This window comes from Amphiura filiformis, chromosome 17 (assembly GCF_039555335.1).
Source record: "Amphiura filiformis chromosome 17, Afil_fr2py, whole genome shotgun sequence".
NCBI lineage: Eukaryota > Metazoa > Echinodermata > Ophiuroidea > Amphilepidida > Amphiuridae > Amphiura > Amphiura filiformis.
In genome coordinates, this window is record NC_092644.1 from 50,473,246 (window position 1) to 50,487,211 (window position 13,966).

At 36.0% G+C, this 13,966-nt stretch overlaps 1 protein-coding gene across 1 annotated transcript in view; it reads right to left on the reverse strand.

The window, feature by feature from the left end:
• Positions 1 to 8,045: 8,045 nt before the first annotated feature.
• The window catches only part of LOC140137925 (protein kinase C-binding protein NELL2-like), a 158,014-nt gene continuing 152,093 nt past the window's right edge, over positions 8,046 to 13,966 (reverse strand). The window contains exons 16-18 of the mRNA XM_072159730.1: positions 12,639 to 12,812; positions 11,272 to 11,516; positions 8,046 to 10,292 (exon numbers count right to left, since the gene is read on the reverse strand). Coding sequence (XP_072015831.1) covers positions 11,391 to 11,516; positions 12,639 to 12,812 — 300 coding nt within the window. The 3' untranslated portion in view covers positions 8,046 to 10,292; positions 11,272 to 11,390. The remainder of the gene's footprint in view (positions 10,293 to 11,271; positions 11,517 to 12,638; positions 12,813 to 13,966) is intronic.

Below are 13,966 nucleotides of genomic sequence, written 5' to 3' on the forward strand. Positions count from 1 at the left end.
CAGCAGTTGGTAACAAAAATGTTTTAAAAGTTTTAAAAAGTCAGTGCAAAGTTCAACTAATAAATTGCAATTTACACAATGTAAATTGATAACATATAATTTAATTTAAAATAATATTGTTATAGAATGGGAATTATTGGTGGATTGAAGCATTGTGCATAGGAATAGACCTACATGTACATGTTGTGTTAATCAATATAAGTTATGAAATCAGACCTCCCTGTCCCATCATTTTTGGTTGGCATCGCTTTAATTTATTTAGTACATGTATAGCCACTGCACTATTGGGCTTTACCTGGCTGCGGCTCAGTGTTATAAATAAATGAGGAAATGAAATACACTTTATATCAATCATGTTGCAAAACTTCAACATAAAAATACAACTTACCTGAACAAGTTAAGATCTGGCTCCTTATTACACGGTAGGATCCTGACTAATGCAAATTATGTAAAGAAACGGATCCTAAAGGTTGAGTTATATATAAAAGTACCAAAGTAGACGGGTTAAGAACTGAATGGGAGAGGGTGTGATTGGTGTACCTGTGTCATGTGACAATGCTGTGTGCGATCTGACCCCCAACAATTGTATCCTACAATGTGCAAACCAGACAGGTGTGACTATGAGCAGCAGGGTTGCAACATATTCAGCCCAAATCACAGGTAAAATAATCAAAAAGTAACCCAATTTTTCTCTTAAGCATTTGTTTTTATGGGACAGAAATGGTCAAATGTTGCCTAATTGGGCCAAATATTTCAACCCAAATCACAGGTCAAATAATAGAAACATAGCCCAATTTTTCTCTTAATAATTGGTTTTTATGGTCAAATGTTGCCTAATTGGGCTACCAAATTGGAGGTTTGGCAGCCCTGTGAGAAGTGAAGTCAACAATTGGTATGCATGAGTAGACCTAAATCAATTCATTGCAATGCCTTTGTCATTGCCAACAATAAGTTCTCTTTTCTAGTTTGGTAAACCAGTGTCACTGTATTTGATCTAATAGGCACCCCAAGTACTTGAGTCTGTTACTAAAATTATTAAAATTATAAAATTCAATATTTGGAATACAAATGCAGTGCATCTATAGGCAACTGAAATCATACTCTGAAATTAGAAAATTAACATGGTATTAAAATTGTACAGGTGCATTGAAAACAGGGGTGCTCACAGTTGTTACTTCTATACTCCATAGGGGAGCTTATTAGGAGAGGGGCAATATTAAATTAGGTCGAATAAGGTACCCTAAAAATTCAAGAGTTTTGATATTTTTTGAACACACACACACAATGTGTTAATAAACTGTGCACATGGTGAATATCTCTGTTAGTCAATAAAAACAACATTTCACATGCAGGAAGTATTTTATTCTTGAACAAGCGAGGCTGATTTTGTACAACGCTTGGATAGCCATGAATACTTGCAGAATGAGTCATATGCAGGGACAGGCGATTTGCGCGGAAAAAAATAGCAAATTGCGCGGAATTGCATGGAACTCTTTTTTCAGTGCAAATCATGTATCCCTGCCCATAGGAAAAAAAATAGCCAATTGCGCGGAAAAAAAGTTCCGTGCAAATCGCCTGTCCCTGGTCATATGCAACAATTTATGAAATAAGTATGAGGTATTGTTACTTAGCGTTGCCTTTTGCGGCTGCACTATGGAAACTATTTTGTATCTAGAAAGGTGGGAAACATTTTGCTGGGGGGGGGGGGAGGAATAACCTGGTTTCTGAGTTGAAACCCAAAGTTCTTTTAAAACTTGGCTTTTTGAATTGAGAAATCAAGTTTATAAATCCAAGTAACCAGATACAAAGTATCAAGTTTTTGAAAAAAAAAAGCTGGGATATGGGGAAAATCCCACATATTTCAAAAGCTTAACTTTTCAAGAAACTAAACAAAAAATAACAACAGGTTTTTTAATGGAGAGAAGGAGGTTTCTCTGTGAAAATAACACCAAAATCTCTTTCTTTGTTTTTCTCTTTTAATATGTAATCAACTTGCCATAGACATGAGCAGGTCTGTAGAACTGAAATATGCTGAAACATCAAGTTTGACTCAAGTTTGACTTTCAAAACAAACAAGAAATAATCTAAAACCGTCAAAGGTCAGAGGTCAAAAAGATCACGATACAATTTCACACTGTTATTTTTCCTACACTTGGAAGAAACAATATAGTTTTCCAAACATTTCCCCAGCAAGGGAACCTCTATCTTTTATTAATAAAAAATCACAAACAACTTACTTATTTGACACAAATCAACTTGAACCAGCAATAACATCTTTTTAAAACTTTTATTTTCTTTGTACAAATTTGTTTTTCATACATCACATGTCAAATTTTGCTATTTTGTTCCCAATTTAAATACTATAATTATTCAGATGTTAAAAATCAAACCATAGGGCTACTCCACACATCCTGTGGAAATGGACCAAGTTGTCCATGAACTAACCCATTTTATTTCGAATTCCAGTTCGGGCCCATAGCCAGGCACCACCCAAATCTAACAAAAGGTCTACTTTTTTGTGTGAATTTGCACTAAAATATGCCCTAAAAGATCCAAATTTGGAAGAAAAATTCACATAATGTCCATTTTTTAAGTAAAAACATTGAAATAATACCCACAACGTCAACAGTAACATTTCAGGGGATTTTTTTTCTCACAAGGTGAATTTTTACTAAACATGATCCACATTTTTGGAACACCTGTACCTAAAAGTAATTTGTGGCTACAGACCTACCAGTTGTTGCTTTCTATAGACGCATTTAGCAAATTGATCTTAAATATACCCGGTACTTTAATCAGCTCGTAATCGCCTGCAAATGTTAGGTTTTTACCACTTCCGTCAAAAAATATATCTACATTAAGAGTGATACAGTTGACCTGTATGGTCTATATTGGGTGTTTTAAATAAAGTATAGGACTTTAATTAATAATTTGTGATCCGCCAATTACGAGCTGATCAAACTGTAGCCCCATGGTTTGAACCAATAATACACCAGTCTATATTATTAATAATACTATACAGTTCTATGTACATTTCTATAATTATCTATGGAGTACATGCTATTAACAGAAAGATGAGTTGTTCTTGTTCAATCAAATTCAATACTGCCCTCGCTCCATTTATCAGATTAGTTGCACATCAAGGGGCCATAACATTATGAACCTAAATACTATGATACCCAGGCGTGTGGGGTGGAGTAACCCACAATATGATATCCATGGGATGTGGGGTGTGGTAACCCATATTATGATACCCTGGGGTGTGGGGTGGGGTAACCCATAGTATGATACCCAGGAGTATGGGGTAGGGTAACCCATAATATAATACCCAGGGGTGTGGGGTGGGGTAACCCATAGTATGATACCCTGGGGGTGTGGGGTAGGATAACACATAGTATGATACCCAGGGGTGTGGGGTGGGGTAACTCATAGTATGATACCCTGTGGTGTGGGGTGTGGTAACCCATAGTATGATACCAAGGAGTGTGGGGTAGGGTAACCCATAGTATGATAGTAGTGTGGGGTAGGGGAGGGTATGTTCAATCAACTTTACAACTTCATTTATTACATTACTTGCTCATCAAGGGCCATGCAACACTGCAAGGTCTTGTTTATAATATCCTTTTAACCCTAACCGTCTAAGGGCTTTTTGGTGACGGGAAAGGAAAGAAGAAAGGAATAAAGAGAGAAAAGAAGGAAAGAAGTTGTTTGCTCTGGGTGGGATTCGAACCCGAGACCCCTCGCATGCCAGGCACTGGGTCGGCGACACTTTGCCACGGGTCTTGGACTTCGCTGGCCAGCGAAACCGTGCCTATATATCACTTAGGGCGATTGCGTCATCACACCACGTGGGATGCATGCACGAACAGCGCATATATCAAGTAGTATTTTGTAGTATACCGTCCTGTTAGGGTTAATAGGCAGTCTCAAGAGCGGTATCATCAGCCCAACTCCTTCTCCCTACTGTTTACAAAACGGAACTTTATCAGAATAACAAATGCTTACTTACAATGTTGTAAACTCTCTCTGAAGCTGTCTTAACAATTTATAACATATAATTTTAGGTCTGAAACTTTCCTCAATTTTAACCAGCCCAAACTCAAAGAATTTGTCATTCTTAATGTCATTTAAAGGGAGTGCTAGAAGGATGCCCTCAGAGCCCTCACCAATTTTCAGGGATTCCCAACCTGTTATGAAACAGACCTCACTCCTTGAAAATCACACCACTCTGACCCCACTTGACATTATTCACACCAGGTTTTGAGTTGGTGACCTTATTTAGGGTGACAACCCCCCGATCTAATATTCAATCTAAGCTTACTTATTGTTGTACAACAAAACATTATAGAATAAGAATACATGAGTATATACAAAGTCATCTACACTATGCATATACATTGGTGAAAATAATCAAGGTACCAATTATGTTCACCTCTGTATATCCTAAACAAAGGCAGATAAGTCATAATCAGGGACAGGCAATTTTGCAGAAAAAATAACAAATTTGCGCGGAACTTTTTTTTTTTCAGTGCAAATCATGTATCCCGGTCATAATTGGAATCAGCAGCCAATAGCTGCATCTTTTAGCTCGGATTTCAGACCTCATTCGTTGAAATCATTCAAGAAATACAGACACAATGATCCAAAAACCCAAGGAAGATGCAAATTCAAAAGTTGCAGTTTACTCCATTGCATGCTCCATTGCATGCCCTATTGATTTGTTTACAAAGTGTTCTTGAACAAGAACTAGCACTGCGCTTTCCATTGTTTAGCACATTAAAACTAGTGTTGTGCTTTCATTGATTAGAACATAAAAAGTGCAATTTTTAGATCGCTGTTTCTTTAATTCTCCACCAATTTCAACAAATGAGTTCTTAAATCAGATACAGGATACAGGGGTGAACATAATAACTGGTACCTTAATTATTTTGCGCACTGTACATACAACAGCTCACCTAACCTTAAGGGAAGGGGTATGAATGTTTGGACAGTATTTATTGTGGGACACGAGAGCACATCAGACATGCGAATTGCATTCTGAATACGAAGAATGTCATTCTGATATCAAATAATTTTGATTTTTTGAAATTCGCAATTTAATGCACATTTTATGGCAAATCATTAAAAATTGATATTTTTGATATTTAACAGTACTCGAAGTAAACTTTATAAATCTGATGATTTATACTTGGAAGTGTATGTAGGTGGGATGAAAAGCTGACGATCAATTGAAAATTTTGACCTTTCGTATTGAATATATGGATTTTTTTTCCAAAACACCAACTTTTTGGAAAAAATCCATATCTTCAATATGAAAGGTCAAAATTTTCAATTGACCGTCGATTTTCCTCCCAGCTACATACACTTTAAGAATATATCATTAGATTTATATAATTTACTTCGAGAACTGTTATATATCAAAAATTTGAAAAATATCAAATTTTTATAATTTGTCATAAAATTTGTATTATATAAAAAAAAAAAAAAAATGAAAATTATTTGATATTAGAAAGACATGCTTCGTATTCAGAATGCAATACGATAGGTCTGAGGTGCTCTCATGTCCCACAAAAAATACTGTTGAAACGCAATAAACGCTCTTATCATACCACTAAGGGAAATATCAAAGAACACCGCTAACCTGATATATTTTCGTATCTAGTCAGTGAGTGCGTATTTTACGCTTTATATCTAGTCAGTAAGAGCGTGCCATTGCAAGCCCGATCACGTGTATGTACGGCGAAATACGCGTATAAAGGCGACTCGCGTAAACCGGTAGCGTAAAATGCACGCAATCTGTAATCTGCGGAACAGTCATCTATTTTTTGCAAAGTTTTCCTATTTAGCAGCAATTAAAATGTTTAAAAGCGTAATTATTTCCAAATTTAGAATGACTTAGTGGTATGATAAATTCGTTATTAGGTTCTGCGTCGGTATGGTACAGGAAATTATCGTCCAGTGTCATAGAAGTGTACAGTATGACACTGAGCGCACGATAATTTCCCGTACCATACCGACGCTGAACCTAATAACTAATAATTCTAGATCCCTTAAGATTGAAAATGGTTGCCAAAATTACATAGGTCCTTGACTGCATATTTCCCTCCCCCACCTTGGTTGTAGAACATAATTGGTCAACACTATCATATCCAACTTGTACACTTTGACAAACTCTGATGTTGATTTGTTTTAATAAATAAAGTTTATAGGCAACCACTGTAAAATGTTTTAGTTTATTACTATACAATTCCTATAACAAAGGTGGCTTCATTGATAGTTTGATACCAGCAGCCGATTATTGGTTAAAGATAAAATGTATTTCTGTATTTTAAAAAATGAAATTTTTTTACTTTACTTCTTCGTTTTGTTTCTTCGAAATTTTTTTACTTTACTTCTACTTTACTTCTTCGTTTGAACCTCAATAATACAATGTCAAATTCACTTTAATGCCCCTGACTTTTAATTCAAATTCAACAGGTGTAAGAGTTAAGTATTAATCATCAAAGGTTTGATTATTGCACCACATGTTCCACTCTGACTAATCAGAGTACTTGGCATAAACAACAACTTTATGATAATTCCATTGTATAACAGTGCATTTTCTACTAATTAATAAACAAAAAATCTTATATGTAGTATCTTGACCCAAAAGGGGCAAACAGAAAAAAACACACATATTAAAGTTGCTTTGGGGTTATTGTTATACCAACTTCTAGATAAAATCTGTGCATTTTTGTTGTTTTGTGAAAGGTCACAAGAATCTCTTCTTTTTAACCTGTCATGATTCATTTATCTTATGGTAGAAAAACAAAATGATTTGTCTGTATGTCTTTATTCAATCAAATAGTTGTTAAAAGAGTATGTGGTTGCTGTAAGATTGGTACCCATAAAAATAAACACACTTACTGCCAATAGCTTAGCTAGAAAGTTAGATTGGCCCAGTAATTGAATCAAATTGTCTATCCTAAATCTACACGAGTTGTTTTATTAATTGCATCTACATAACATTAATGTTAGGGATATATTACAGCCAGATAACAAGTACACATGCCTACGGCCTAACAAGGTGCTCCAATTGTAAAAGGAATCAAGACAAATACCGTCTGGCTGTGTTATGAATCGGGCATATTATAACAAGTCAGAATTTAACAAAATAGTTAGCATCTGACAATTCTGTCAATCAAATTCCAGCAAAGCCCACGATTGGTTAGTGTCGTATAACTAGGGCTGTATCTTTGTTAGTTACTTGATATTAACCAATCATGAGCTGTGGGAATTTGATTGACAGGATCGTCAGACAAACTAGTTTCTCTATTATTTTCTGGTTTTTATTATAAATAAGGGGGATGTTTTACACTGTATGCTTTCATAAAGTGAAAATCTAACTCTACTTTTGCAAAATATAAATAACAAAGTCTGGCTAAAATATTACATAAATATATCACATAACCATGGTAACCCAAATGCATGATACAAAGCATTAAAACATTGACAAAAAGACCCTGAAAATAACACACAAAAGTGTGACGTTTGGTCTTCAAATGAGTATCACTAAAACATTCATTTCAACATTGGGTCATGATATCACTTAAAAAAAGACTTATTTATGATGTGATCAAGCAAAATGAGTATGATTTTGACTCAACTCAATCCCATAATTGTGATATTACTAATTTTGTAGCTTGGTTCCACTGAAAGCCCCAAGTTTGTAACCTTTTGTAAGAATGGTATTTAAAGTTTAGTTATCGCAAAAAAGGGGAACATAGAAAATACTGACACATTTATCTCCTCATGTCTATAAACACTAGGATCCACAACATGTTCATCATACAGGGCCGTTCTTTAACCCCAATACATTTGTACATTAATTGAATGACCTTACAAAATTTGGGTACAAAAACTCATACTCTTTACTTGAGGTCAAATTTTGCACTATGAGTGTTTAATTGAGGTTATTGAACTATGCCATTGGGATGAGGCCATTGTGTGGTCCATAGTGAAACTAGAATTCCCACCTTCAGGCTCATTTTGCTCCATCACATTTATTTTTCACAGTTGATTAACTATAATATAAATACATACACAGTTGATTAAAATAACATCAATGAATTGTTTCAATAACATAATTAAAAAAGAATCTCATTTCTTTTCTTATATAGAATGATTTGTTTTTGTTCTATTTCAAGTTCACAATGGAGAGTTTGAAATCAGACGCTCCCATCATCTGGCTATTCCAGTTGAAATCCATACACCCCCTGTGGAAGACAAGACCTTGATGTAAGAATGGTATGTCCCATACAGGGAGTGTGGGACACACTTGATGTCCCACACAGGGAGTGTAGATTTCAAATGGAGTCACCCATTCAGATAAACCCATTTGAAGTTCACACTCCCTATGTGGAAGTTTATGGTCATGTCTTCCAGAGGGATGTGTGGACTTTAACTGGAATAGCACATTGTGGGTCAAAATCAAAAATTGGAAGTCCAACTCAAGTTTTTGTTTTTTTGCAGGGTTAATTTTCACAATTTCTATGGATATGAACATAAATGCAATATCATAATCCACAGGTCCTTCTAACCAACAGCGCATCATGAGTCCAAATAGTTTCGTAGGTTTTTATCCTGCAAAAATTAAAATCATCACAAAACTATGTCCCTCTCTCTCCAGTACTTCCCCTTTATCTGGAAAAAACCTATGGATTAAATAAATAAACTTAATATAGAATGCTCACAAGTTTGTAATTCAGTCCCATCTCATGTCAATAACCCCATGAAGTGCAGGAGAAAATTGAATGGGTAAATATGTAAATTGGGTAGTCACACTTTCTTTCCTATTTCTTTTTCACAAGTGACTGGGTGTGATACTTTCCAGTGCATCCTGGAGTCCCCATCACTCTTTCAGTAGCGATTGGGCATAACTTCTCTGTATAATGTTGCTGTGTGTAGGTGGCTAGTCCTCTGCACATTTCTGTTTACCTTCCTAGCATAAGCTGGTACCCACACACATGGGTGAAGGAGCAATTAAAGTGTCTTGATCAAGGACACTATACACCTGTCTGCGCTGGGCCTCGAACCCATAATCTTACGATTATGAGTACTACTAGACTACACAAAATGAGACAAAATTGCTATGCTCCCTCTCAGTACATGTAAGTATTGTAACTATGCCTCAGTCAACATGGTGAGAGTTGGAAAGCATATAGACTTCAGCATATAATGAATGTCTCCAAACCATTTTTCATACTAATGTGGCAGTGACGTCAACGCGTTGAAGCAGCAGTTTCACTCGAGCATCTATACGGCATCTTTAAGCATGTGTGCGTGTACATCAGTGCTTTGAGTGAATGCTGCGTTCAATGAAATGGTATAAATAGCAATTAGTTCACATTTTCCTCAAAAGGTTTTGCATATCTGCAACAAATCTATCAGAATTGCATGAGATAATGCTAGATGAATGTTTCTTCCGCTCTTAACATCCAATCCGACATAATTATTTATTGAATCAGGGTATTTGTTTGTAACCAAATGGTCATGACCTCAAAATTTGCATCCTGGGGTCACGACCTTTGCAACTCCAATGCAGGTCATGACTGTTGCAATTTATTTTGGAATATTGACCTTTCTAATTCCATTCTGGGACTGTGACCTATATAATACAGTACCATTTCAGAGTTGCAATTTGGGGTTATAACCTTTAAACTCAACTTTGGGTCATGACCTACATTGTGTACTTCATGTTTGGCTCATGACTATTGCGGGAGCCACTACTTCAACTACCATTAATGGTTAAGACAATAATGTACATACTTAAAAAAAGAAACTATAAAAATAATATCATAGCAAAACATTTAAGTTAAAACTAAGTGATCTTTGTTCATATACTCACTGCCTTATACATGCAGTATACAAATAAATACAAAGTTAACATTTTTTTTGGTTTTGTTCTCAAAAATGCACCAATTTTTCACATTACTGAGGAATGTCAGCCATATTTGTTGCACAAATATTTTATCTTATAATTATTACAAATATTGACAAAAAATGACTTGGAATATATTCCTAAAACCTAGCTTGAATAACTCTTAATTGTGAACCTGTTTCCTGAATAAACATTCCACATACTTGTACAAAGATTGCTAAAGTACTGCAGACTGCGTACAAGATATATCTAAGCATAAGCAGCTTGTCATATCCAAATACTAGTCTCTTGTGGAGTCTTGCTTGTACTTCAAACCAAATGGCCATCATCAAGGTCTGCATGCAATATTGTACCAACAACAAATATTGCCTCCCTGTGATGGAATAGAAACAAATGGGAAAATGCAATTAGAGTGCTTAAAAATCATGGTTTGTTGATTTTAACATGTGTCTCAAAGCAAGGATGAGATTCATGAGGCTGATGTTGGCAAACACAAATTTACTGTACGGCCAAAAATAATCATGAAGGTGTTGAAAATTTTCTTAAAGTATTGCAGAAAATCATACCTTAGTATCTCCTCTTTCAAACCATATAATATTTTCATGTTCAAAAAAAGCAAATTAAAAAAAAATTAAAATTAATGTGCTTCAACTTTAAAGGCTTGTTTCTCTTTATTTTGTATTTCATAATGTCCATGTTCCTTTGACAATCATAACTTTAGGACCATAAATCAGAGATGGTTGTGGTATCATTTTAATCCATATTTAGTACTTTATATGAAAATGCAAAAATCTCATTTAACAAAATTTATATATATCAGTTTTCCCACTCCAAGTTGATAGTCTTTTAAGGCAAAAAAAAAAAAAAAAGTTTTGCTTGGAGAGCATGTTTATATACTAAAAAGACACAGCCCTGATGAACATACTAAAGAGTAAAGTGACATAGCCAGAAAGTAGTTCTAAATATTATAAACAAACCTTAGGAATCAACCAGAATTTGATGGATTTAATTTCTTGGCATTATTGTAATGGGAGCAATGATGTACTATAGTGGAAATTTCAATTGAATGAACGCAGCCTGGCATAGCATGACGGTTTTTTGCGTACACTGCGCGATGTATGCCAGCATGTACGACCGTGCGTGAGTAACGTGGATGTGAATCCAATCCTGCCAACGCACTCGTGATTGGATAGTATTGTATCCAAGGTCGTGCGTTCGCGTTTGTAGTTTGAAATACACAATATACGATTGCGGTTGGATCGAGTACAGCTGTTGACAGCTGCGTTCATTCAATTGAAATTCCCACTATAGTTTCTCATTCCAACCAAGAATGAAGCAAACAGAAAACTTACCCTACAAACACATTCTGTGCAATGATCATCTTGCAAAAACCATCTCTCATTATGTGAATACATGACGCCATCACTCTCGCACGTGGATGATAATAAATTGGTATTAGTGTTAGACTGTGTTAAGTAATCAGTACGTCCACACATGTCATGGGTTCGCAACGAGGGCAGCATTCATCGCCAGGAGTGTATGTGTCATAGCAGTCTAAGCGAGGACAGTTCTGTTTAGTACATTCGATGGAGCCCTCCTGTATATAGAACATGCATGATAATATGGTTAGCAAATAGACAACTTTAATGGCAACACACTCTCATAATTCAGATTCAGTTCACTTTGAATAAATGAACCATATGATAGTGATGTCTTTAGGAGGGGAAGGTACGTCATTGGGCACCCAGACCAACAAGAATCTAGATCACTGACTTTGGTGTGCGTAGCGAAGTCAACACTGCATAGCAACAATTTTGGCATAGATGCAAACAAGAGCATCTGTTTTTCCAAACATGTGTGCGCTATTTCTCCATGCCTAGTAAACCCTACTCAAGATCACCATGGATATGTGGCTTCACCTACCGCCAGTCAATAGTAGATAATTGTTTGTGCATGATTGGACCTGGGTACTGAGGGTAGTTCATGTTGCTTAAAGTTAACAAAATATTGTAACAATTCCATAAAAAACAAATTTGTATTTATTTTTCCAAAAAATGTTAGTTTTCAATATCAGATATGTCCCCTTTAATTTTGAGCCAAACAAATGTGGTAAAATAAAGAAAAGTTTTATTTAATTCCAACGCCTATCGTCAATGCGTGTCAGTTCAATTTTAATGCAGTTGATTGGCTGTACAATCCTGCAGATTCACGCATGGACGTATAAATAAGACGTATAACACAGACGCATTGATATATACCCATAGTTTATATGTCAATGATTCATGTGAGCAACAAGCCACTTCAGCAATCAAGTTCAATTGTATTTTGATCAGGTATTTAAGTACACCATAGGGTATTACAATCGTTCACAAAGTAGAAATTCAAGAAAAACTGTGGACCTTGCTGTAAGCATATCGCACATTATTGCTTTAATAGTACCGTTCATACTTCATTCAGGGTTGCTAAACACACATTTGGTAGCCCAATTGGGCGACTTTTGAAGATTTTCTCAGCGACTTATGACAATTTCCTGTCCCATAGAAACCAATGGTTAAGAAAGTGACTTTTCAACATTGGCTCCCGCGACTTCCGATAGTTTCCTGCTCCATAGAAACCAATGGTAAAGAGAAAAATTGGGTGACTTTTCGATTATTTGACCCGGGATTCGGGCTGAAATCTTTTAGCAACCCTGACTTCATTATGAATAGACTCGACTTACCACACATTCACAATGCTGGCATTTGTGGTCCCAGCTTTGACCGTTGTCATACACTACAGCTGTTTCTTGATGAAGACACATACCACGAGTGAGGGCGCACTCAGGACAGCAGAATGTGTCCACGATAGGGTTGGAACAGTCGCATACTTTACGCTGACAGGTCACCACACCTTTCTGTAAAATGAATGAAAAATATGTGAGGTATGTTATATGCAAGACATGTATATTGATTCAAAAATGGTAACTTAGTAGTGTGGCCATGTGGGCACTCTAAACACTGAAATACCCATTGAAATGTCCATCATTTACTGAACCAAACCCATTATACTTATACACTATGTTCATAACAATATATTCTTTATCAAACATTTTGTTTTTTCTAACATTTGTACAACACATATGCACCTCAACATGTCAGGTTATGTCATGCAATGGTTCACACACTAATAAGAGCCTGTCCTAAAAAAATGAATGTCTTGCATATATCTCTATGCCTTTTAAGCACTGCTTGCCTTTTCATAAACTACACACAAAAAGAAAGTCCGCACTTATGTAACCCGTCCAACACAAAAACCTGATCTTATTATAACAATTTTATTGATGCGGTCGTGTGCAGAATCTTATTAGCTATCAAATATTCTACATTCACAGAGATTGATACCAGTATAAGAATTTTGGTGCATTTGTTAAAGTTGCAAATTAAAAACGGACCTGTAGAGGTGAATGGCAGAGCGCGACCATTGACATAGCCCGAAATAATCGCTAGGTCATATCGATCGCATCATGCCCAAGTATTCATCAGTAAAGCATTGTAACAACCCATACATTTTAAATTAACAATTGAATAAAGAGCGCGCTTGGGATAGTCGACAGGGGACCATTGTGGGCAAGCAAGCTCAACCACATTGCCACACTAAGCAATTTCCATCGCATGCATTGTTTTGATCTACAACTTTTGAAGACACCCTTTAATTCCAAGTTTGCAGGGCACATGGTGAAATAATCCAGAGTTTTTCGGAACTAGAGATAGATGCCGTTGGTGGCATCTGGCCAGATGAAGGGGGTTATTATACAAATATTTACTGCTCTAAATTCGGGATCTGGTGGAATCTATTGGTCCCCTCTGTGAACTGGAGACCGTGAGCCTACTATTTCCCGAGACCGCCAGGTCGAGGGAAATAGTAGGCTCACGGTCTCCAGTTCACCGAGGGGACCAATAGATTCCACCAGATCCCTAATTTAGAGCAGTAAATATTTGTTTTATATCCTTCATTAATATATTCTTTGTTCATTAATTGGTTAAATAATAGAAAGGCCTTTATCATAGA